General features: G+C 41.0%; 1 protein-coding gene across 2 annotated transcripts in view; it reads left to right on the forward strand.

Annotated features, from left to right (window-relative positions):
- Positions 1 to 27,444, forward strand: part of LOC137324506 (TNF receptor-associated factor 5-like) — a 49,564-nt gene that overhangs the window by 19,009 nt on the left and 3,111 nt on the right. The window contains exons 2-11 of one of the 2 annotated variants that reach the window (XM_067988864.1): positions 1,375 to 1,512; positions 5,390 to 5,642; positions 8,124 to 8,181; positions 14,524 to 14,625; positions 17,345 to 17,506; positions 18,615 to 18,692; positions 22,144 to 22,218; positions 22,303 to 22,395; positions 23,741 to 23,881; positions 26,185 to 26,353. In XM_067988864.1, coding sequence (XP_067844965.1) covers positions 5,407 to 5,642; positions 8,124 to 8,181; positions 14,524 to 14,625; positions 17,345 to 17,506; positions 18,615 to 18,692; positions 22,144 to 22,218; positions 22,303 to 22,395; positions 23,741 to 23,881; positions 26,185 to 26,353 — 1,114 coding nt within the window. In that variant the 5' untranslated portion in view covers positions 1,375 to 1,512; positions 5,390 to 5,406. The remainder of the gene's footprint in view (positions 1 to 1,374; positions 1,513 to 5,389; positions 5,643 to 8,123; positions 8,182 to 14,523; positions 14,626 to 17,344; positions 17,507 to 18,614; positions 18,693 to 22,143; positions 22,219 to 22,302; positions 22,396 to 23,740; positions 23,882 to 26,184; positions 26,354 to 27,444) is intronic. The other variant, XM_067988863.1, reaches the window with a different exon arrangement.

Consider the following 27,444-nt stretch of genomic DNA (forward strand, 5'->3'; position numbering starts at 1 on the left):
GCATCTCGTGCTTTTGCATGGGAAGGTGTCAGGGGAAGGGGAGTGGGTGTTGGGGTTGATGGAAGAGTGGACCAGGGTGCCGCGGAGTTAACAATCCCTTCGGAGTGCTGAAGGGGGGGAAGGAAATGTGTTTGGTGGTGGCATCACGCTGGAGGTGGCGGAAGTGGCAGAGGATGATCCGTTGAATGTGGAGGCTGGTAGGGTGGGGTGGAATGTGAGGACAAGGGGGACCCTATCATGGTTCTGGGAGGGAGGGGAAGAGGTGAGGGCAGAAGTGCAGGAAATAGGATGGACACAGTCGAGGAAAAAGGAAGACACTGGTATGGAAGGTGACATCATTAGAACAGATGCGACGGAGACGGAGAAACTGGGAGAATGGAATAGAGTCCTTACATGAAGCGGGGTGGGAAGAAGTGTAATCAAGGTAGCTATGGGAGTCAGTGGGTTTTTAGTAGATATTGATGAACAGCCTATCCCCAAAAATGGAGACAGAGAAGTCGTGGAAGGGAAGGGAAGAGTTGGAGATGGACCATGTGAAGGGGAGGGCGGGGTGGAAATTAGAAGCAAATTGATGAAATTTTCCAGTTCGGAGCGAAAGCAGGAAGCAGCACCATACAGTTATCAATGTATCAGAAAAAGAGGTGAGGAAGGGGACCCAGGTAGGACTGGAACAAAGAATGTTCCACCTATCTCACGAAAAGACAGGCATAGCTGGGACCCATACAGGTTCCCATGGCGACACCACTATTTGCAGCGATGCATATCCAAAACTGCTTCTCAGCAACACAAAAACAGCAGCATAACTGCACCCTTAGTTATTATTATCTTGGTTACTTCTCCACATCTGCAGGAAAACCTATCGACAAATATCTAAAAGAAACCAAATTTGTCAATGAACCAAATGACTAATTTCTAGGAATTGTTGATGCCACTTAAAACGGAAACAACTGCTTTTTGTCCACAAAGTTAACAATTAATTTATTGACATGATGATTGGCTCCGAGAAGTTTATTTTCCTGATCTTAAAAATTACATGGTAAATAAACTACCAATTGGTTTATTTTAAGAATTCATCATTAGCATTTTAAAAAAGCAACCCCAAAAAATCAGCACAAAATTTGCGGACTTACAATGATGTGAAAATACCACAGTGAGTTCTTTTTGAACTAAGTGGTTTGAGTTCAGTATTTGATGTTGAGCTTAACTGTGAATGTGGGACTTTTCTAAAGTCTTATCATTTACCTGGTTCAAATTAATCAGATGTTCCTGGCAATGCAAAGGGTGTGAGATAGAGATGTTTATCACTCAATGTGTTTCTCTTAAATGTTTCCTTTTTTCTTTTTCTTACCAAATTTCTCTCCTCCTCTCTTGAAGCTGTTGACTCCTTGTTAGGGTACAGTTCCACAGGTTCTGTGTGCCCTCCAGCATCTCGCCTAAGTGTCCGTTATTCATGTGTGAGCCTTGATGATGATCTTCAGAAGACTATTACAACACAGGGAGCATCGGTCACAGGTGATTCCAACCCTTTGCTCACCGGACACCTACATGCACACTTCTAGTAGGGAGTCATTGGGTAGCTATCAGGTCGAATATTCCCTCCCTAGCATGGCAGCAATGAGGTCAATTGTTGTACTCCTACTGCCATGTTGGCTGAAATCAGTTGTCAGCAGACCAGGAATTGAACTAGAAACCTTCCTGATCTGTTTGACACAGCTCCTTGATCCTTTATTCTGTCTGTCAGCCTGACAAGGAAATGTCTTCATAAAGGTGTTAGAGATAAAGATATTCTGATGAAGGATTCTCTCCCAAAATTACACCTATTGATTTTCTTTTGGATGTCGACAGACCTGCTGTGCATGTCCCTCGTTTTCTGCTTTAATTTCTTAATAAATGTGCTGGATTTCCACACAGTTCTGTTGATCAAAATTCAGTATGGCTTATGAAACAACTCAATAGATGAAGTAGTAGCAATGAGCAGTTGGGGTGCCCAGGGGATTTAGTTGGAGCATAAAAAGGGCAATTTAAGTAATTAATAATGACTCGTGTATTTATTGTGAGATTTGCCACAAAATGAAACAAAATGCTAAAATGGACTCCAATGTGCTGAGATTTGGATACTTGAATAGTACTTATAATTTGTGCATTTTTTGTTCCTTTAAGTGGTGCAAATAGTTTGGGCAAACAGGGGAAAATCATGATGTGTTTAGCACATACAATACAAAAATGTAAAACTGAAGCACTTGAAAATACAGAACTGAAAAATATATCTGGCTATTGTTTGGATACACTAGCTAAGAATGACTGTTCCAACCCCCCTTCCCTATCCCATTATAGTTTCTTAGACTATTTGTTGTTCTGTATCAGAGCTGCTGCTTTGAAATCAACAGAATGAGTGACAAGATAAAAAGCTCTAATCGTTCTATGGTATGTGTCTGCCATTAAATAAAAAGTGGTTCTGCTCCTCCCCTCATGAAACTTCCTGTTAGCCTTTCAGCTGCCATGCTGGAGCCACTGGGGAAGCACCTCGTAGGAGCACTAGACTAGGCGAGAGACCACTTAAAACAGGCACTGGGGGGTTACATCAGTGTGATAATTAGTGTTGGGCATTTGTATAAGGCTTTAAAATTTTTATCCTTTTTGAAATTGTGCAGAGAGTGTTCCTGTAGTAGCCGGTGACCCTGCAATGTTGGTTGACATGAATATCAATGTTGGTCTTTGGGCAGATGCATTTTATTTGAGGTTGCAAGGTCTGGGAGAGATGTTGGACATGACTGTTAATGTAGGGGAGCAGGCATTGTTCAGCTGAAACATTCTTCAATGAGCTACCAGTGAAGTTACAGCGGCGGAAGGGGAGGAAATTCCTGGCCAGGAGTGGCTACACTGGGAAATTTTCTCCTCCCTAACCCAGGGCCAATGAAACCAATTGTAATGGCCCAACTGATCCCCTGACCCAGATCAATCCAACTCGGCACAGACTGTGGCTTCAACCAAGGACCTTTCTGATCTGTGTGCCTTAGTTACTCACCAGATGAGTTTATTAAGCTATCGAGGGGATGCGAAATGGGTTCTGGCTGACATATTACCCATGACATAAGTCAGACCTTTGTAGAGATTCATCCCTGTGGTCTGTAAATAGTAAATCTGAAATTGAAGAACAAAAATGATCAAGTTGTAAATATTGAAGTATAAATAGAGGCTCCTCGACGGGGGAGTGCTAAAGGCCATGGTGGTTAAATTGGATTAGGCCATAAACCCGCGATCTGTGACTAACCCGCGCCCAGTGCTTCCTGCACAGGCAGGACGAGACATTCGTCCAGACTCAGTACTTACCTGAAAGCAGCATTGCAAATCAGCGTTAACACGAGGATTCAAGGACATTCACACTTTTCACCAGCAGGGGAAACCCCAATCTCTTAAAGGCAGGATGACTATCTGACAGCCTGCCTTATTGGTACCTATTATTTGCTAAAAATAACAGTCTGCTGTCTGCACGGAGTCTGAATGGAGATCGGACATCGCACACATAAAACACAGATGCAGGTCCTGTCCCTATGTTTACAGACTGTTAAGTTATGTTAAAATATTGAATAAAGGTTGCGCACTACTAAATCCCACATCCTCCAATCTACATGTCAGACCTCACCAATCTGCTCGTCCAAGTTGGTACCAGCCCTGCAAGAGTGCACTAATGTTCTCTGATGACGCACTAGGGGCCTTGGTGCAAGAAGTGGACAGAAGGAGGGGCATCCTATATCCACGGGGTCGGGGTTGGGGGGGGGGTGCAAGAGGGCCTTTACACATATGCACAAAAGGCAGTGGGAGGCAGTAGGGAACGCAGTCAATGCCAGGCGCACAGCACCACAAACATGGATGCAGTGCAGGAAGAAGTTTAATGCTTTGACTTGAGTGGACAAGGTGAGTGAGGTCAACTGTCAAGTGGCATCGCCTACCGACTGCACCACTAGCCGCATCCACTGCTCCACGCACTACACTCCCCATCACCCACCTACCAAAAAACTCTTTCAATCAGTACTCAACTCTTCCAATCAGATGCTTCCTCTCACCCTTACGCATTACCACTGTTTCCAGCCGCACATTCACAACTCACAGGCCACACACAATGGCAGCTATTCAACCATGACAGGCACATCACCCAGACACACATCCTGCTTTCTTGCAGGAGAAGGCGGCGCATAACAGGAGGCAGCAAGTGGCAGTGGCATTTAGTCCCGAGCCTGTTCTGCCATTCAATGAGATCATGGTTGACCTGTGACCTAACTCCATATACCTGCCTTAGCCCCATATCCCTTAATAACCTTAGTTCACAGAAATGTATTAATCTAAGATTTAAAATTCACAATTGAGCTAGCATCAACTGCTGTCTGCAGAAGAGCGTTCCAAACTTCTCCCACCCTTTGTGTGTAGAAGTGACATAATGACCGACCACTCACAAGTGATACCTGTTCATACGTAGGTCACAGGAAAGGGAGTCTCACTTATCTCAGGCCTGGGATGTTTTTCGACCTTGTCCGAAATAAGGATCCATTCATTAGGTAGCTGCAAAACAACACTCCCTACACCTGCTTACCCCAGAATTCAGCTTATCATATCGCTTTGCTTGATTCATAATAAAGCATACATTTTCATACAGGAAATTAATAACATAAACGAATGATCAAGGATAAACTCATTTGAAAAGCTCATTGTTCTAATTCTAGCTAGCAAAATGGGCCACTTATATTAACCCTTGGTTTACCATACTGCCATTTTGTTATGGAGGTATCTTATTGAGCTACTGAAAGCTTACTACATATGCATTTCATTAGAGGGGCACCTCGTAGGTATTCTCAGAAGCATTTCCTAACTTCACTCCTGCACGACCTGGCTCTAAATGTTCGGCTATGTCCCCGCATCCTTGTATTCAAATATAGGAGACCTCCAAAAGCAGTTACAAATGCATCGGCAGCCAGAAGCAATAATCCAGCAACTAACCGGTAAATCCTGCATGGTCTCTCTCCATAACACGTTCAGATGGTCACGGTTAAGACAGTGCGTTGAGTGGAGCGTTAAGTCCCAAAATGGTGTCTATCACTTTAAATCAGTGTTGCACACTGATCAAAAGCAAATTCACCTTACTGTACATGGTGCCGGCGTTCGTTATTTGCACATGCGCTAAACCCTTTACCAAGATGGCCCCCGTGCCCGTCACGCCCAATTTCTAGCCCCAAATTTATTCTCACCCATAATGAATACCTCTTAATTCATGTGAATAAAAATAGCATTCCACATGATCCCATCAAGAAACCTCCAATTGTATAACTCAACACTTGGTGAATCAAATAGAGGTTGTTTTTAACTTCAACTAATAAGAATTTTTAAAAATCATTAGGTTTGTCGAGCAACATAATGCTGATGGCCTCCGAGGAAAGCCCTGGTGTCAGATCAAGTGGTTTCACTCGTCAAGATAGTTCCAGCACATCACTCTCTTTAGGGTTTGACCCTTATCAGGCTGGATTAAATCTTCAGTTTGTTGAACCATTAGAAGATAGGTACAAATGTGTCACTTGTTCATTCGTTCTTTGCAATCCTTACCAGACTGGATGTGGACATCGATTTTGTGAAAATTGCATTGCGGAATTGACGTAAGTATTAACTTTTATTCTCCGCTTTCAAAGTTGTTAAATCTTAATTTGAACTTTGATCGTACAATTGGAGCGTACAATTAACTTGATTTGTTGTCGGTTTCTTGTACATATTTACTTCAGTAAACAATTGTAACCATCTGTTAAATTGAATTGTCCCTCACATATTTGGCTTGTAATCAATGTGGTACAGCATTTTTTTTTGGAGGGGAGGGGATGTTGCCTTTAGTTCCCCCATTTTTCTTATTCTGGTCTCTTCAGGGAGTAAATGGTGAGCAGGTCTTCACCAATGCTGCTAGTAAATTGGTCTTTAAGAGGCATGGGAGATTGGCCTGATGACTTGTCATCCAAAATATGCTCCCTATACCCTGCTGCTGGAACCATCTGGCCTCTGTTTTGCATCACCTCAAGTAATGTGGTTGAGTTCCACAACTCAGCAGGATAGGAGAATGAAACCTGAGTGCCATTGTGTTTTGTTGCTACGATGTAGTCAACACCTTCAGAAGAAAAGGGAAGGAAATGTGAGCGAAGAAATCCATTCAAGTTTAGTCACAAAGAAAATTCGCTGATTAGCGAAGACTCTCTGACTTTGGATGACAGAGCTAATTATTTTTCTTTTTTGGGTAGTCTGTGCTTAGGATTCAGAGAGTTGAACCAAGCTAGAGAATCTGTCAAGCTTCAGTTTACAAATGCCCCCACCAACCCTTCGAAATCCAGCCAAAGTGAAGTAAAATTCTGGCAGCAACCCAAAGCGAATTCTCAGCCCTCATGGTGGCCCAAATGTCATTAAATTCCATTATTTTAGTTAAGAAATCTATCAATGTTTTAGTACAGAATGTGTGAATTTTTCATTTCATATCAAGCACAGTAACAAAACCTTACAGTGATGTCAGGAGTAGCACTAAATATTCTGAGATAAACACATTCACTTTAGAAGATAAAATCCAACTCACCATTCCATGAATCAACAAGTCCTAGAACTATATCCCAAAATGATCTCTGATGAGACCGAAAAAGAATCTTTGCTCTGCTAAGATTACACTAAAATGAATGAAAACTTTGATAGTCATCCCTTACCAGGCTCCATGAGGGATATTAACTGAGGTTATCCTCTTAACTTAGAAATATATGTGTAGGCCTTTTGATTTTGAGGGTTAAAAAATCAGGCGAAATCAGTAAGCAAGTACTTGTTTTTTCAAAAATTTAGCAGAATGTTGGTTATCAGAAAAATTTGTTTGAAATTATCAAAATAATTTTGGAAGGAACTGTAAAATACTGTAAAATGCTAAAGGTTGTAGGTGTGCATCATTATTTGCACCTTCAGCACTTGTCCCATGGAACTTCATTCAACTGTCTGTATGTGACACAGGGGCTGGAGGTGCACTATACCTAGATACTGATTGTTGGTATGGAGAGGTGGTGAAGAGGTGCCCAGGCCAAACAAGTAAAGCGCTTGTTTGCTTCAAACCAGAACTGTAGCATGCAGTTGATGTTTTGGAGTTTCATTGGGTTTAATCCTAAATTTGGAATTTATCTTTGAGGGGTAATTATTAGATTTAATTGGGTCCCACACTGAAAATCAGAAGGTTTATATTTAAATATATTCTTGTGTCTGTAGTCTCAACTTTCTGCTTGCTTCAGTGTGGGCTCATGTCCCAATTCTCTGGTTGGTTTAGTGTATTTACTGTTAAAAAGGGCCAGTTAGGTAGTAGAAAAAAAAAGTAATCTCCCTTTCAGCCATAATTACAGTTCCTGGCTTCAATGTCCTCAGTTAGCCCAGGAAACATAGAAAAATAGAGGTAAGTTCGAACTCACTTTGACAACTTCCTGCTGCCTCATTCCCTCACAATCTTCTACCTTCCCAATTATCTTGCCACCAGCACTGCCTCGCCCGCAACCTTCTCTATTCATCAGGCCTCCTCTCGCTCACTAGGCCTGACATTCTCTTGATAGACCTTGCCTTACCACAAACCTGATCTGTGCTTCTCAGCCTTAATGTAATTTTAGTGCAGGTAAATACATATTTTGTGACTATTTTCTTCTCCAACACAAGCTGGAAGTACCACATTGGCTCAATCACAATCCTTTGTGTGCTCCCTATCACTGACATATTGGTCATACTGATATCAAGCTGTCACCTTTATGTTACTGTCTCAGAATAGCAGACCCACCCAGGAGCTCTGATCTTTGGTATTTTTTTAATGTAGCAGGAACACAATAAGAATAATTGTATTAAATTATATATGAGATATGCTTCCAATTAATAATGGTGACTTTAGATTGTAGAAAGCATTATATGAGGGGATCCTGTTTTTATGGGAGTATGCAGTAGAACCATGTGTGATATGAAGATTTACAACGATAATTTTTGGCCATTTTTACTGTGTTTATTTACACTTCATTTTGACAGTGGTGTTATGAACAATTGAAACTGCTTTAATTTTTTATCTAACTCTTTTCTGTTTTTAAAATGCTTCCTAGAGATTCCAAGCCTATTGCCATTTGTCCCATTGATCATGAAAAGATTATTGCAAATTGGGTAAGATAAATTTATATATACTCTATATTTTATGAAAAGATAAAATGCAAAACAGAAAGAACAGTGAAATTCCCCTTGATGATAAACAACAGTGCCAGTTTTTCTCCATTATGATCTTCTAAAGAAATCACATTCTTAAAAATTCTACAGTTCAAAGCTGTACATTGTCACAATTTGATCAGCAGTTTGTTAATTATGGAAAAAAACAAATTCTCCTAATTTTTTTGTTAAAAGAGGAATTTCACTCCCTTGCGTTTGAAGGAATTTCAAGGAAATATATAGTTTGAGGAAATAATTTTGCATATATTGGTTGCTCATTGGGGGCTAAATTGGGCCGCGTGGCGCCCGTTTTATGGGGGCTACGCGGACACCTAAGCCCCGAAAATGGCATCTGAAAAGCATGCACACTTCTGGCGTGATGTGCGCAGGACACCATATTGGTAAAGGTGGGCACCTAATGAACACCGGAAGCATGTGGAGTAGGGAGATTATGATGTAAATCAGTGTGCAACGCTGATTTGAAGCAGCCGGCTGCATTTTCGAATCGTGATCAGATGATTAATGAGCGATACCAGTAACCTCAACAACACCTCCCCATTCACCAACAGCACCAACAATCCCACGCTCCTTACCTTTCCTCTCCCACATGACCATCAAATCGTCCTCCTTATGATTACACATTGCTTCCTCCCTCAGCTCATCACCGAAATAAAAACCAACACTAAATACAAATTCATAACCACATTTATAGATTTACACATGAAATGATTCAAACAAACTGATACTGTCCACCCTTGTGCATTCCCTTAGTGCCAGTCGTTCATGTGACTTTACCTTTCCTAGTGCTCCTACGAGGTGCACCCCCAGTGGCTGGAGCATGGGTGGTGGAAGGCTGCTGACCTTCATTTGAGGAGCGTGCAGATGGCCGTGGAGGATGACCTCGAGCAACATCTCGGCCTGGACTGCAGCAGTCTGGCCTGGCTGGCTGACAGGCCACAGCAAGGGCACTGGCGGAGTGGCAGGGGTGGGAGCAAGAATACTGTCATCCTGAGAGAGAACAGCAGGTTTGTCTTCCACGGCATCACCACCACTCTCCCGAGGCAGTGCCTCAGCAAGCCCAGTGATGTGCTGGAGAACAGATTGCTGGACTACTGTGACACCCTGGAAGCCCCATTCCACAGTGGAACCCAGAGCCACGACAGCAGCAGTCTGAGCTTGGATGGCAGATGTTTGTGCTGCAATGGAAGCTGTGACATTCGTCATCATCGCTGCATCATGGTGGGTTCCACAGGTGTGCTGGTGGAGGTGACCACCTGTTCCGTGTGGAAAAGGATGGGCTCGAGCTCTGCGCAAAGCCCTGTGCCAAGTTGGAGCTGGACTCCTCCATGCCCCTTGACATTGTGCGCAGACTTTCTGGCAGGTTTTCCAGTGCCCTAGCATTTGGTTGTGTACGCCCATCAGCCTTCTTTTGTCGCCTGCCCCATTGAAGTTATCATCTGACTCCTCTGCAGCAGAACTAGAGCACAACCTTGTCCTCGGGCAAGCTGGCATCTACTGTATCCGTTCCCCCAGCCCCGGCTCCTGCGCACTTGTGCCCAGTATCTCACCATGTGCAGATCCTTCCTCTATCCTAGCCTCTAAACAACGCACAGCGTCAGTATCTGAGCTGGTGGCTACGAGTGTAAAATCGAGTGACGGTGTGTCTTCATCATCATTGTCGTCTGCCTTTGCCTCCTCTGACCTGTGCCAGTTCCAGTTCTTGAGTATCTGAAATGACAAAGGGACACGGGTGCGGGAAGAGAAGAAAGTAAGACAAGCTTACTCACACCATCTGCAGCGTGTGAGTCAGAAAAGATTGTGGGATGAGGGAGACTTGGGAAGTGAGAAGGAGGATTAGATATGTAGAGACCCTCATCATCGATACCTCCAGCACCGCCAGTGGCCACGGCCTCAGCTATGGCTCGTCCAATGATGGACAGCACAGTCTCTTCCATTGGGGTGAGGACGTGTAGACGTGCCTGACCTCCATCCGTTCTTTCCTGCTGTTGTGCGCCACCTTCTCCTGCAAGAAAGAGGGAAGTGTGTCAGTGAGTGTCCTGCAAGACGCTTGGATGATGTGGCTGTCATCGTTGAATAGCTGCCAGCGTGTGTGACATAGAAAATTTACGGCACAGAAGGAGAAGGAGGCCATTCGGCCCATCGTGTCTATGCTGTTCGAAATAGAGCTACCCAGCCTAATCCCACTTTCCAGCACTTGGTCCATAGTCTTGTAGGTTATGGCATTTCAAGTGCATATCCAAGTACTTTTTAAATGTGATGAGTGTTTCTGCCTCTTCCACCCTTTGAGGTAGTGAGTTCCAGACCCCCCTACCACCCTCTGGATGAAAAAGATTTTCCTTAGCTCCCCTCTAATCCTTCTACCAATTACTTTAAATCTGTGCCCCCTGGATATTGGCCTCTCTGCTAAAGGAAATAGGTCCTTCCTGTTCACTCTATATAGGCCCCTCATAATTTTATACACCTCAATTAAATCACCCCTATGCATCCTCTGTTCCACAGAAAACAACCCCAGCCTATCCAATCTTTCCTCATAGCTGAAATTCTCCATTCCTGGCAACATCCTTGTAAATCTCCTCTGTACCCTCTCTAGTGCAGTCACATCTTTCCTGTAATGTGGCGACCAGAATTGTATGCAGTACTCTAGCTGTGGCCTAACCAGTGTTTTATACAGTTCGAGCGTTACCTCCCTGCTCTTATATTCTATGCCTCATCTAATAAAGAAAAGTATCCCGTGTGCTTTCTTAACCACCTTACCTACTTGTCCTGCTACCTTCAGGGATCTGTGGACATGCACTCCAAGGTTCCTCTGTTCCTCTACACCTCTCAGCATCCTCCCATTTATTGTGTATTCCCTTGCCTTGTTTGACCTCCCAAAATGCATTACCTCACACTTCTCCAGATTGAATTCCATTTGCCACTTTTCTGCCCACCTGACCAGTCCATTGATATCTTCCTGCAGTCTACAGCTTTCCTCCTCACTATCAACCACATGGCCAATTTTTGCATCATCTGCAAACTTCTTAATCAAGCCCCCCACATTTAAGTCTAAATCATTAATATATACCACAAAAAGCAAGGGACCTAGTACTGAGCCCTGTAGATCCCCCACTGGAAACAGCCTTCCAGTCACAATAACACTCGTTGGCCATTACCCGGTGACCTGTGAGTTGTGGGTGTGTGGCTTGTGGTAATGTGTGAGGGTGAGATGCAGCATGTGATTTGAAGGGTTGAGTAGGGATTGAAAGAGTTTGTTGGTAGGTGGGTGATGGGGGTAGGGTGTAGTGGGTGGAGCAGCGGATGAGGCTAGTGGTGCAGTTGGTAGGATTTGCCACTTGAAACTTGAACTCACTCATGTTGACCACTCATGTCAAATCATTGAACTTCTTCCTGCACTGCATCCATGTGGGTGGTACGACGCTCCTGGCATTGACCTCTTCTGCCACAGCCTCCCACTGCCTCTACAGCATGTGTCTGGAGGGCCTCCTGCCCCCCTGCGAATACAGGATGGCCCTCTGTCCACTTCTTCCACCAAGGCTTCTAGTGCACCATCCGAGAACCTTGGTGCACGCTCTCTCGCAGGCGCAGCCATTCTTCAGTATATTCCAGCACAGAATCACTTCCCAAAGCACTTCCAGCACTTCCTGCAGCCACACTGCACCTCTCCTTTAAGAGTGCTAGCCACTCCCAATATAGGAGCCCCCTGCTGGTGCGTGCAGCCAATCAACAGCGCAAGTAGCGCTGGCTGCACGCAGCAATCATTGAAATCATCAGGTAGCACGAATGTTACATGCCAAGGAGTGGAAGAACACAGTTTGCCTCTGCAGTACCTTGCAGTGACTTCCTGATCTCAGTTGGGTTGACTGGGAGTAGTTAGCCTTTTGGAAGACAGGAGGGAAGGTCATGTTGCATAGCTTCTTTATGATGCTGTTATACTGAAAGCATCTCAAGTGCAAGTAAAGTGTCATCAAGCAAAAACAATTCCACTTGTGTTGCCCCAAGTAGTGACATTCCAGTTTCATTCGGCCCAACTGGTCTGTGCCTGTGTTTATGCTCCACACGAGCCTCTTCTCACTCTACTTCATCTAACCCTATCTGCATATCCAACTAGATTTTAAAAAATGTTTTTAAGGAAAGTTTTTGTTTGATTCTTCAGGAAGCTCAGGGGCTGCCTTCTTTCTCCCACTGCAGCAGGCCACTGAGGCCGACCACAGCAAGATCCCGGCCGAGTTTGGTGTGACTCTCTGGCGGAGGCCGGAGAGCCTGCCTCCAGCGTGAAAATAATCCTGGGACTGGAAAGTCAATTGGGATCAGGGGAGCATCTCTGTATCAGGTGAAAGTCCTGCCCTGCTGGGGATGCACCCCAATTGAAAAATCTAAGCCAGATTGGTGGCGGGGTATTCAACAGAGAGAGATATCACAATTGAGCCCAATCTGGTCCACATCCAACATTCACACATGGTTGCTGGATTGTGATATCAGCAGCAAGCCGTACTAATTATTTTGTCCCCTTCCCTAGCTAGGGACACTGAGGCTAACCTCATTTCCCCGCCTTCCAACTGCATCAGCTGAGGTCAGTTCACTCAGCATACACCAGGATTGAAGAAGGAATCTTCTTGGTTCAGTACCACTCAACATGATTCATTTACCCACTGAGCCTAGTAAACATCAGTATTTGTATGGAGAATAAGCAAAGTGGCCAGGTTATTTATCCAAATAGTCCCATTTCCCTGCTCTTTCCCCATAGCCCTGTAAATTTTTTCCCTTCAAGTATTTATCCAATTCCCTTTTGAAAGTTGGTGAAGCTTCAACTTAACACTGATCTAAAGTTTGCAGTCTGCCACCAGAAACATCTCTCTCAATGTCAAAGCCAATTTTATTTTAATAGTAAAAACTACCAACTGGGGAAGTTGGGAAGCAGAAATTATAGTAAGTTTATCAAAAGATAAACACAATTACTGATTTACCAAAAAAAGTAGAAAGACCAATGATGTTGCAGCATGTTAAAGAATTTCCAGAATCTGGTTGCGTGTCTTGTGAGCAGTAGGAACTCATTACAGACTCAGGTATTTATGCAATTTTTTCCCATTTCCTCTCCAAAGGTCTCCACAGTCACTCACAGAGCATTCCTGCTAACTTTCACCCAAACACACACTTCTTGTTTATACCAAAATTGGCTTTTATCTGGCAAGATCCCTAAGAGCAGGTGATTAACAATATAACTCCCAGTGGTTACCAAATAGCTTGTCAATTGTTTTCATAATTTAAAAAAAACATTTTATTTTTAACTCTTGGGCACTTCTACATATCACTGTTTGAGCAATCATGCTATTTATGCAAATTGAGCAATAAATGTTCACCAAATAAATAACAACAAATTTCCTGTCCTTCACAACAATTGCTATCGCAAAGCAGATTGGGATAGCTCATTAATCCAGGACAAAGCTACAGTCCTCTCCCTCCCAATCATAACAGCTCCCAAATGTTTCTTAAATTATTCCTGTATATTTTCCTCCATTATCCTATCCAGAAGTCCCATCCTCATGTTGATCACTGTGCGTGAAGAACTTCCTGACATCAGTCCTAGTTTTAATCTGTGCCCTCTTGTCCCATTGTTACAGTTTAAACTTGAAGTCATATTCTGGATGGACCTTTCTATACCATTTACTATTTTACACATAGCTCCATAAAATGCCCTCTCAGCCACCTCCTTTCAAGACTAAAAACCATTCATTTCTCCAATCTTTGTTCAAAGCTCAGTCTTCTGATGCTAGGGTTCCATGGTTGATATAGTGTAAGTAATGATCTTTCCATCTGATTAATGGGACAAGAAAATATTAAAAATGCACACCAATATTTTGAATATACAGTCTATTCAATATGAAGTTATTCAAATTATGTTAACTCAAATTGAAATTGTGCAAAAAATGGCTCCTGTGCTGTTTTGTTAAAATTGCTCAACTCGAATTACTGGATAAAGTGCAAATTAAAGTAAGATGAAAATAAAAAGTAAAACCATGAATGATAGAAATCTGAAAATAAAACAGAAAATGTTAGAAATGCACTACTGGTCAATTAACATCTGAAAGTGAAACATACTTTGCTGCTCTGGGTGGGACCCTTCATTAGAATTCAAGGTTAACTAGCCCTTCTCGTTCAAATGCTGACTGAACTTTTGTACATTTCTAGCAGTTCCTCTTTTTATTTTAGAGTCTATTTGTGAAAAGTTGAGTATTTCTAGTTTAATAAAATAATAATATTTAATATATGTATCTTTTTTGAAAGATATTTAGAGATAATTGCTGCAAGAGGGAAGTGTGGAATTTGATGGTGTACTGTAAAAATGCACCAGACTGCAATGTAAAAGTATCACTTGGACGTTTAGGGGTAAGTACTGTAGAAGTGCTTTTACAATTTTTAATGACCTACTGTAGAATTTCCAATTATTTCATATGTATGGAGACATAAATATGATTTTGCCATTTGTTTCAATAGTACTTCACATTCCACATAACAAAATAATACCCATCTTACTTCAAATGGCAAATATTTATTAAAATATGTGAACATTAGCATGTTTCTGTGGTTTTACTGTTTTTTACTGTATCTCATTATTTTGTAAGGTTTAGCAAAGCATCCTACAATAATGTTGCTATATCCTTAACAGCCAACTCAAATTGCTTACTGGTACTGAAGTCTTTGGGAGTCTTTTGGAGATTACATTTCCAAAAACCATTCACTGCATTATTGTAGTGACACAGTATAATTATATGTCACCCGCTTCTACTTCATTCTGCTGTAGCTTTTGCAGCCACATTCTTTCCTGCTTTGTTCAGTGGGCTCTCCTTTCCACCATATTTCCACTCTTGTTTACTTTTACAATTACGTATTCCCAGCAAAAGTGTAAAATTCTGATAATATTGCATTAGGACATGTGTAATGAATATTGATCAGTTTATGTATTCCATTCTTTTGCAGATTCCAAATTCCATATCTGTTAATCTTGTCCCTACATGGTCATCCTTGTGACTTTCATAGAATGTTACAGAACAGAATCAGGTCATTTGATCCATGAAATCTGGACCAATGTTTTTCTTCATGAGGCACCTAGTCTAATCCCACTCTCCAGCTGGCTTCATATTCCTTTTACTAAACCTTTTCATCAAATAACCAGATAATTCCCTTTTAAAATAACTTATGGATTCTGCTTCAACAACTGTTTATGGCAGAGAATTACACGTTCTGACCACGCCCTGTGTAAAGATTTTTTTTTACATCCCCTTGAACTCTTATTGTAATTATTTTTATGTTACCATCTTACTGACCAGTGGAAACAATCTATCTTTATTTATCTTATCTTAACTCTTTGTAATCTTGAATGCCTCTATTTTCCCACTGCTTAACCTTCTCAAATCTAGTAAGAAAAAAAGCCCTAGCTTCTCAAGTTTCTTTTCACAATTTTAACGCCTGGTACCATCCAAGTGAATCTGTGCTGCACCTTTTCCATTGTTTTTACATCCTTTTTATAATGGAGTGCTCAAAACTGTACACAATACTCCAATTGTGGTCTAACTAAGATCTTGTACAAGTTTAGTATTGCCTTTATGTATAATATTTGCATTCTGTTTCCTTTTTTATGGCATATCTACTTGCACTGCCACCTTTAGTAACCTGTGTATCTGCACATCAAAGTCCCTCTGCTCCTCTACTCCATTTAAGATCTTACCTTTAAGGTGTATTGCTTTCCATATTCTTACTTCCAGAATGTGTTAATTCACATTTATGTACATTGAACTGTATCTACTACCCATCTGCCTATCTTGCCAGCGTATCTGCATCTTCCTGTAGTCTTTCATAGTTCTTGTCACAATTTGTCATAATTCCCAATTTGGTGTCATGAACAAATTTTGATTTTGTTCCTTCAATTCCTGAGTCCATATTATTTATATGTGCAGTAAATAAGTGCAGCCCCAAAACAGGCCCCTGTGCAACACCTCTCATCTAGCCCAAAAAACTTCCTTATGCCCATATCCTTTGCATTCTGCCCTCCAACCATCTCTCTATCCATTCTGGCTACATTTCTCTTAATTCCATGTGCCGTTATCTTTGCCATAAATTTATTATGTGGTACCTTTTCAAATGCCCTTGTGATTTTAATGCTACATTTATACTTGTGCTGAACATTAAAAATGTTTCTACTGAAATTCTGTACCGATCCTGTCTTTATACTGTATCTTTGGCACTGGTGCAATGCTGAGATTCTCAACATAGCAGTGCCAAAAATACAGTTTAAAAAAAACTATTAGTGTTGACCATTATCAGATGAAGCAAGAGCATCTGGAAGCGATGGCCTCATTTTGTTTTTTCTTTGCACCAGTGTCAATGTAACTGCTGCTAATGTGAAGAATTCAATTTGTCTTAGAAAAATTATGAAACAGCAGTTTTCTTCCTCACTCTCCAATGAGCTATCTGTTCTTGAAATATATCATAGAGATCTCACTCTGTTATTGTATCTGCCTTATTAGAAATGATCAAGATGGAAGGTGGGAGAACTGAGTAATGCAGCGAGTTAACAGTACATTCTGGTATCCATCTTGGATACCTGGGTTCCAGTACAGTTCAGTGCGCTAAGTGAAAGCATTTTGGACACTATCAAACTAATTCCTTTTGGGAACAGGCTCACAGCACAAAACTGTCTACAATTTGGTTGAATTGACGCACTTGCATGCTCCTGACACAGAGTATCACATGTTGGGACTGCATATCGGGAAATTGTGCAGTGCAGCCAATGATTTTCCATCCATAATCGGAAAATTGTACAGTCTCACTTAGGCCATAAGGAAATGGAAAAATTCATCCTGGTGCAGTAGGAGGTACTCTTCTAAGGTAGGGGTTAAGACGCACTGTTGAAGCAGAGCAGAGCAGGATGCTTAATCTACCTCTGGCTCTTTGCACCTTGGGAGTGTTTGATGCTGTCTTTGGGTGCCAAAAGTGAAAAAGGTGCCACTCGCCTGCACTGACATCTTTCATCCCGGTGAATGTAAAATATTTACCAAAACAAAAAATCAAGACTTACTGATGATTTTTTTTCTCTTTATTATTTTAGGATCACCTTAAAAAATGCCAGTTTGAAACTGTAGCATGTATCAATGGTTGTGATGCTATCTTACAAAGAAAAGAATTAACGGGTCACTTGCAAACAGTGTGTGAATATAGAGAAGAAGCCTGCCAATATTGCAAAGTGAATCTGATCTTTAAAAACATGAAGGTAATACCGTTTTTCAAAAAGTGATCTATTATTGTGTTGGTGCAGCGCATTGGTACTTCATAATTTTGTATCATGGAGGGTAAAATATGTGCTTATATCCCTGGTTCTCCACCTATGTGGGTATGTTTTCATTTGCACTTCCTGTTCACCGGTACCTCCCCAAATGACTATTCTTCCTGGTTGAGCCTTGGCTCTGTGGAATCATTCTTACCTCTGAGTCAGAAGGTCATGGGTTCAAGCCCTACTCTAGGACTTGAGCACATAATCATAGATGACACTACAGTGCAGTACTGAGGGAGTGCTACAGTGCGAGAGGTGCTGTCATTTCAATGAGACTTCAAAACTGAGGTGCCATCTGCCCCCTCAGGTAGATGTAAAAGATCTCAAGGCACAATTTGAGAAAGAGCAGGGATGTTCTCCTGGTGACTTGGCCTACATTTATCCCTCGACCAAAAGCAGATTAACTGGCTGTGTTTACTCATAAAACAACAGTAATTGCACTTCAAAAAGAAAAGTAATTCTTTGACTTTAAAGCACTTTGGGATATCCTGAGAGCATGAAAAGCATTATATACAGACAAGTTCTTCCTTTAGACAGCAAGCGTTCGTGGGTTACTCAATCATCAAAGCTGAGCCCAATCATATGTTCAACAGAGGTGTACTTTCCAGCAGGGTCACTGGATAATGCTGCGAAGAAGGGAAGCCTAGCTGTTTTTTTCTCCCTCCCTAGCACAGTGGCAATTGTAGTATCTTGCTGATGTCAGTTAATTTAGCACAGACAACCTAGGACCATCATGGTCTGCACGACTTAATACCACAAAGTGGATGGCGAGGGGATTGGGGTGGTGAGTGGAGGCAGACGGGGGATGGGGAGTGGACTGGCAAAGGGAACAGAGTGCTCCAATATTGGGAGGATGTGCCAAAGATGTATAGGTTATTTTTCTTTTTGTGACTGGGAGGACCAAGGCTGGAGTTAATCACATGATGAACTCCAATCAATCACAGGTAAGTATAATTAATATATGAGTACCACAGTATCACCTGGCTTATAGACTCAGTTAGCTGTAATTTGGTATAACTTACTGAGTATTGCATTTTTCTTTTTTAAGGAGCATGAAGACATTGTATGTCCAAAGTATCCTATTCAATGTACATACGATTGTGGTGAATGTTTGTCAAGAAATGAGGTAAGCAATACTTGAAGTAACAAAAATAGCATTTTTGCACAGTGTTGAATTAAGTGAATGTCGGTAGTAATATTTTTGATTTGATTTTATTACCATATTTCTCATTAGTCTCTGTTTCTTACCAAAATGCACGGTTACAGTTAGCTGCCATGCAACAGAAGTTCCAACAAAATGACTAAAATAATGTCACTTAGATGAGTGTTCTACTGTGGGATATTTGTGGTATTTGTCGAAGCACCTTGGGATGTTTTACTGCGTTAAATGCAAGTTGTTTATGGATACTTAATTGGTTAATTAAATTATGCTTGTGTTAAAAAAGTCTTATAACTGTGCATTTTGATAGGAAACAGTCTTATTACTGTGTAACCTATGCAATGTTATAGATGCTGGACAAAAAATTAGTTTGACATCAATTTCTATTTCTTCTATATCCATCTATTTTTAAATAACACTTGAAAATAATACATACATCCTGTAAGTGTCATACTTACATCCTGTCATAATTTAGCCATCACACTTAAGCAGATCCTCTGACTCAGCATGAGCAACGTAACCTGTTAGTAATACATTAGAAGTCTTGCACATAGCATGCACTTCCTATGTCACACTTACTTCTTGTAACATTTCATTCCATCACAATATTTACGTCATGATTTTCTCTCATGCTTCAACTGCCCTAATTTTTATTCTAAGCTGTGATACGGTCCTGAGTCAGTTCTCCTAGCTGAATCTCCAAACTAGGTGGCGCTGTGGAACTGGTCTAGTGATTATACTTACCTGTGGTTGGCTTGGTTCTCCCTGCCACTACTCCCAGGTCTGATTGGACCCACCCCCATTGTGGCCACCTAAACTTCCTGCCATCTCCCTTCCTATCTGACTGTTCCCACTGCTACTGCATCCTGCCCAATTCCAGCTACTACAACTCAACCCATTTCCATTGCCACTGCTTGCCCTCTCAAGACTGCAGCAGTGGCTGCATTTCCACCTCTGATTCTGGGAGCAGACTCCTGCTGGGAGGTGGGTCGTGTCAAGGCCATGCTAATGACCTGAATCCAGAAATACAGGTGGGTTCAGGTCAGATACAGTGCATTTATATGCATTCTGCCTGACTAGCATCTGGGCGTGGAGGGAGAAGGATATTGGGGTCGATATGTCCTCGAAGTAAAACTAGATGGAATGCAAAAATTCAAAAGTAAACATTCTCCTTTATCTCAACACTATAAAAATTAGATATTTCAAATAAATGAAATCCAGTAACATTTGCTTCATAATGCAACATTTAGACTACTTTTTTTTTCAATTTTTTCACCTTTTACTTCCTTCCCGACAGCGATGACCCATGTTGGCATACAGTTCCGTGGGCACCAGGCACCCTCCACGAGCTTATTGGATAGCAAAATCCATAACCATATAATGCAGAGGCCAATTGTAGTTCCCTTCCATCTTCCTGGTTGAGAATGGCTAACTCAGCACAGACCAGGGATCAGACTTCCCTGTTTTTTATGGCTAAGTACCACATCACACAGTATTTATTCAGTGAGCCATCTGACATCTTTTATAATTCTCTTTTAAACAGTTTCCCTCTTATGTCAACAGGCTAATAGCCCTATTGTCATATGCACTGATAGTTGCCCTTGTAACTGAAAGGGATGGACAATAATTCTAAGTTGACACCTTTTGGGGCGTGTTTCCTGTGCAAAAGATATGGATGATGCCTCATCACTTTGCTGTTGAATCACCTCATGGGCAAGAAACAACACAGATGCTATTCGATTGTTAAACTGCTAGCTTCACCAAATAATATGAAAGGGAATTCAGACTGTGTTTGAAAGCATTAGCGCAAAGCTTGAGTGGTTTATACCATTATCTATGTTCCAAGTTTGGATTTTTCAGTATAAACTTGAAATCATTCCCTTCTATCTGTTTTATAATGTATGTTGAACATTTTGTTAGGAAACTTTAGGACTAATATGCATAATTTCTAGCACTTAGACTTTTCCCTAACACCTGGAATGAGTCCTAGGATGCTATTAATTTTTCTTCCTTGAATTGTCTCATTACTTCTGTTTCAAGATCATCTCCATGGAGCCTTACATTGATCTGTTTCTGACGAGCAGATATGCTAATTTGGTGCAACAAGCTTAACTACTGTTGACAGTTGATAGTTTTTGTTGCATGTACGCAGACATATATATCATGAAAATAAGTGGAGGGAGGAACATAATGAACAGAAACAGTCAAATCATTAAATGGGAGCACCGTTAAGATGTTGCCCAGGTTTTTGAATGCAAGCACCCAGAGATGCTATACAGTTGTAGTTAGGGAATCTTGCATCACTTTCTGTGCTACACAGGAAGTTCTGTTGCCACTTTATCTTAACAGTTCACTTGGGTTCTGCACACTGCTTCTAGCTAGTTCTGCAACGAACAACGAAAACTGCAGAAGCTAAACAATCCACTTTATTTCTTTCTTGCTTTTAATAATAGTGTTCAGCCTATTGCTTAATTTTGGGTTTAAGGAATTAAAATAATTGTAAAACTATGCATCGGATTGGAAGAAATTGGTGCTTAAAGTTCATAAATACTGCAGTTTTCATCCTTATTTGTGAACAAAGCCAACATTCAAACATAGAATGAAATTTCTATAGTTTTGTGATATTTGTTTTCATTATAGAAAACACAACAGCAGACTTTAGCTCCCAGGCATATCATTAACTGTAAAGATGGAAGCCTGTGGTTTGATGTACTTCTCCCTCAGCTGCGTGGTAATGTAGGAAGCCCTTTAATAATATTAATAATTATGGTTTGATACTAACCTTCAAGTACATAGGTCAACAATTTGACAGCAACAACTTTGCTAAATGATTGAGGGACTGTGTGATGCAGACTATTAGATTCTGTTCTTTCATTTCTGGGGCTCGGATTCAAATTCAGCCCAGACTAATAAGATAATAGATTCAGCAGATTTTTAACTAAAAGGATCTATATAAAATACACTCAAGAAGTCACAATCCATGGTGTATTTCCACAGCACAAAATTGGCCATTACAGTAAGTTGAGAATAAATTGGCAGTCTCAGAGAACATAAATGCCTGGTTTGAGAAATGGGACTGTCAAACTGAAAGAGCAAGAAATGTTCTTTTCAGATTGGGGTTAAGCGAGTATAAAGGGAGCATTACTCTAGTACATCTAACCCCCGCTGTAACTTACCAAGCAGTGCTTTAAAATGAAACAAGCAATAGAAAAGTGTTCCACCGTCATGTACTTCTGTTATGTCGATTATCACAAAACAACTCCAAAGAACATGTTTTTTCCTTTATATAGGAAGAGGACTGTTATGCATCCATAATTATTTTATTCAGGAGCTGTCCTATAACATATTCAGATAGTCACAACTGTTAACATTATCTATACTGAACTGGTGTTTCAAAATATTTGTGGTTTCTTTGTAGCTTTACGCACACCTGACTAACTGTCCAGAAGCTGAAGTGGAATGTAGCTACAAAAAATATGGTTGCCATGTCAGGGTAAGCAGGGACTTTAATTGGCAAATTACCAGTATTCCGTATTTAAAATCGTAAAACCATGTAATTGTGCTATTATTTTCACAGGAAAAACGGAGGAATATCCAGGAACATGAACATTCTGCTTTAAATGAACACTTGTTGCTTGTTGTTACAAACAATAATAAATTAGAAGAACAGGTAATACTTTCTGAAAAGCACTTTCATTTTATTTCCCACCAATACTGCTAGATGTCAGTAACCCCTAACACAGCCAATCTCTGCCCTGCTCTTGCTCCCAGACTCCCCCCCCAATCCTTCTAGACCTTAGGTCTCCCATCCTCCAGACCCCACCCCACCACCCCACCCCACCACCCCACCCCCCACCCCACCAACTCCTAGGACTCCTTTTCAAATGCTCACAAATCCTTCCAGACTCCTGGACCACCCACAATGCTCCCAAACCTGCAGCACTCCTCCAGGTGCTCCCTGCTTCCAGGACTATCTCCATTGCATCCAAACATTTGGACCTTTCTTCCCACTGTGTTCAGATCCCTGGACTTATCCATATGTTCCCAGAAAACCTTTCCTTAGTTTTCCTAGTTCCCAGAACCATCCAGTGCTTTCAGAACCCGGGATCTCTTCAAAGTATTACCAGAACCCCAATCCAGTACTTCCATTCCATATTCCCCCTTTCTAGTGTTCCTAGATCTTTAGAGCCACCACTAATGCTAATAAATCAGTGTCCCAGGTAATACTATTTGGCATAAAACCTCTTCTTATAAAATCTTTGACTAACTGTGAGTAATGCTATGAGACATCAGCTGGTCTATTTATTTATGAATGTACTTTAGAAAGAAAGAACTTGCATTTACATGGCACCTTTCATGTCCTCAGAATGTCCCAAAGCACTTCAAAGCCAATAAATTACTTTTCAAGTGTAGTTATTGTTGTTCTGAAGGCAAACACAGTAGCCAGTTTGCACTTAGTAATATAACGTACTTGCCCTTAAGATAAAGTACTTACCTTGAGACATGTTCAATGTGTTATTTTTATTTATTTCATGTAATTCATCGGGTAAACTTTATTTGAAGGGCTGCTGTATAAAGGTTAGTATATTTTTTCATGTTGAAATCTGGAGACCTACTGCAGTGATGTCATCAGCTAAGGGGATTCTTGCAGATCATAACTGATTTGGCCCTTTTCCAAATGAATTGGTAAGGACTGTCTTTCATTTCTGGCCATTTATAAAACCATTCCACAGCGAGGTTTTGCTGTATTGCTGGAGTTAAAAAATACAGGTAAATGCCCACAAAAGGCAGTTATAATGCATTTGGGGTCAAATTGCATGTTCTGCATGTAAAATTAAAATTTAAATGTAGATAAACATACTGAGTAAGAGTTCAAACATTTGTACCCCACTTACACGCATGTTCCCATGGAGCTGAAAACAATTGTTACTTAATTATGCAGTTGGTCCATTTGTAGTATTTCCTGTTATAGTTAAGTGTTATTCACAATTCTTTCCTTTATTCCTTAATCATAGATTTTGGATCTGAAAAAAACATTTTGTGAAAGAAACCAAGTTATCAGTCAGTTAGAAGGACAAATCAACAATCTTGACATAGAGATTAGACAATTAAGTGAACACATTTCCAAAAATGACGATGAAGTTGCAAAAACACAGGTAAGAAATTTCTCTGCATATAATGTATTTTCATAGATCACCATCTAGGTAGATAATACTGTCACTTGTGTTCTGGGTAGATTTTAATGCTCACAATTGATTTGAATGAAAAAGACTGTTCAGCTCATTTCATTTCCTTCCAGAACACCAACCCAGATGCAGCATTTACCCTCCCGATACAGCATCTGGTTGTTTCTTAAAAGAATCCAGTCCCCATTCAAATTATTGAGCACGCTCTGAACAAAGAACTACTTCCTGATGTATAACCTAAATTTGCCTCTCAGAAACCTTAAACTATGCTGTCTTGTCCTGCTGCCTGGCATATCTGAAATTATTGTTTTGAGTTTACTTTCTCAATCCCATTAAATATTTTATATATCTCTTAAGAGGTCCCCCCTGAGATGTCGCTTTCTGAACTTACCCAAGTAATTCCTCATAGCTCATCCCTCTGTCAATGCAAACCAGCCTATTTGCTCTCCTCTGCACTGTCTCTAGGGTCCGGATACTCCCCTTACATTACAATGAACAGAGTCCATGTGAGGACTGACTAGGGCACTATTCAGATTCAGCATGGCTCCTGGGGATTTGAACTCAAATGATTCAGCAGTAAAGCTTTGCTTTTTGCTACTCCATATTATTTAGCCATGATGGCCTGGATTAGCTTACCAATTACAGCTCATTTTTGGGTGGATTTGGGGGAGTAAAGAGCAGAAAACATATTCTTAAAGGCTACCACCTAAATCCACCAGAATTCTCTTCTCAAAAAAAATCACCAGTTCCCTTTATGCCTTGCCAGAATCCTGTTCAGCCACATTTAAATGAAGTCAAGGGGGCGTGAATAATCCTTCTGCCTAAGTCCCCTCCATTTCCGCCACAGATCTGCCTCAAATAATTACTGTCACTATGTCATTGGCAATAAGAACTGCTGTAAGGGATCCCTGAGGATATTGAGGAAGCAATTTAATGTGCTGCTATTGAAGGTGGATGGGTCTTTGCCTGTATAGTGATAGTTTTAATACTTTGGGGGGTTGAGTCTGGGCTTTTACTTTTACTTAGCTCTGCTCAAAGTATTGCTTTGCACTCTAAATTTGGATTTCTCAGTTGGACTACCTTTATTTTGCTATGAAGAGGAGGAGGATGAACACCTGAAAGATGCTAGGTTGGAGGGCCTTAGAGTCAGGTATCTCTTCCCTGATCTAAAATAAACAATCAAGGCCAGAAACCTCAAATATAAGCCAAATTACTGTCAGCTTCAGAACTCTTGCTGCCATAAGCAAGATATGATGTGGAGATGCCGGTGATGGACTGGGGTTGACAATTGTAAACAATTTTACAACACCAAGTTATAGTCCAACAAATTTATTTTAAATTCCACAAGCTTTCGGAGGCTTCCTCCTTCCTCAGGTGAACACCTGACGAAGGAGGAAGCCTCCGAAAGCTTGTGGAATTTAAAATAAATTTGTTGGACTATAACTTGGTGTTGTAAAATTGTTTACAATAAGCAAGATAGGTTGGCTGTAAATCGCCAGTCCCTGAAGTATATTCTATTCATACAATACATTTGGCATATGATTGGTGTTTGTTTAAAGTTCTTTTACACCATTCTGGCAGTGGAGTGAGGCTATCCACTATATGAGAGCAGCAGAGCACAGCACAGGGGAAGCCTAGATTTGACTCTTTTTATCCACACTGAGGGATTAAAATGTGTAATCCATTTATTTTAAATTTCTGTGCTCTAAAAGTAATTCATTATGTTTGAGACGTTTTGACGTGACAAAGCACCACACAAATGCAAGCATTTAATTAAACTTGCAGTGATTATATCAAGGTCATTAAACCTTTAGTGTGAATGGTCTTGTGCTTTACATACATGGGGTCACAGATCCTGTCAATACCCCCTGCTAGCAAAGAAAAAGAGTCAAAATGTAATGAAATCACTCCCATGTTTGTAATACAAGATGAAAATGATTTTTTCAAACATAAAAATTAAACAATGTTTACACCGAGACACACTTGTGGGTATAGACAGAATACAGCATCACATGCTGAAGCCTTTGCCTTTTTCTTAATATTCTACTCATGAGCCAGACTTACTTGTTGAATTGTTAAAAATTGTGTGGTCGAAATTTTGACACGTATCCTTTAACAATTTTTCAGTCATGTATGAGATGCCTGTGGGTCATTATGCTATTTGGTTACTGAAAGGGTTAAACAAAGCTGTAATTACCATCATGTTGTTTTTTCCCCTTTCTTGATCCTTACTGTATTAATTGTTATTTCGATATATTGTTGCATTAATATAGAAAATGCTGGCTGGGCACACTGACAAAATAATAACCATTGAGCAGCAATCACAACAACTTAGCAGAAGATTAGATCAAGAAGGAAATAATGAAATCTCAGCACTGAAGGAAATCATTAACATATTGAAGGAAAAGGTGGAAGGTGCTGAAAATAACATTGCGTCACTAGGTCTGTATTACTATCAACTTTTGTTTTGTTTCTTTAATAGTACAAATTGTATTTTTTATTTAAAGGTTTTTTTCATTTAATGTAAATTTTACAAAGTTATGTCAGTTTTTAGGGCAAATATATTCTACTGAACTACTCATAATTCACCTAAATTGGCATTATGAATGGAGAATTATATCCACAATACACTTGGGCAGATCATAATGACACAGGAGGATGTTTCACACAAAATGTCTGCTCTTAGGCTGTCGGCTGTTTCTAAATAGCGGTTCTAAAGCATAAAATGTGGCAACAATAGGTGACTTGAGAGAAGATGCTAATTGTACAGGTATCTTTATAACATTTAGATTCCAAAGCAATTTGGTAGAATATACTTCCTCTTTAACATAAAGGTTACACAGTATTCTTTACTGATGTATTTCCTCATGGTAAACACAAGTACCTAAAGTGGGCTCCTATTGTATAAAATGTAGTTGATCCAACTAATAGTCTGGCATCCCTGCACCAGTGTGAATTTGTGTCCATGCAAAAAATTTTTTTTTAAATTTTTTTACTCGTTCACGGGATGTGGGCGTCGCTGGCAAGGCCGGCATTTATTGCCCATCCCTAATTGCCCTCGAGAAGGTGGTGGTGAGCCGCCTTCTTGAACCGCTGCAGTCCGTGTGGTGACGGTTCTCCCACTGTGCTGTTAGGAAGGGAGTTCCAGGATTTTGACCCAGCGACAATGAAGGAACGGCGATATATTTCCAAGTCGGGATGGTGTGTGACTTGGAGGGGAACGTGCAGGTGGTGTTGTTCCCATGCGCCTGCTGCCCTTGTCCTTCTCGGTGGTAGAGGTCGCGGGTTTGGGAGGTGCTGTCGAAGAAGCCTTGGCGAGTTGCTGCAGTGCATCCTGTGGATGGTGCACACTGCAGCCACAGTGCGCCGGTGGTGAAGGGAGTGAATGTTTAGGGTGGTGGATGGGGTGCCAATCAAGCGGGCTGCTTTATCTTGGATGGTGTCCAGCTTCTTGAGTGTTGTTGGAGCTGCACTCATCCAGGCAAGTGGAGAGTATTCCATCACACTCCTGACTTGTGCCTTGTAGATGGTGG

Source organism: Heptranchias perlo, chromosome 8 (assembly GCF_035084215.1).
Source record: "Heptranchias perlo isolate sHepPer1 chromosome 8, sHepPer1.hap1, whole genome shotgun sequence".
In the NCBI taxonomy this organism is placed as follows: Eukaryota; Metazoa; Chordata; class Chondrichthyes; order Hexanchiformes; family Hexanchidae; genus Heptranchias; species Heptranchias perlo.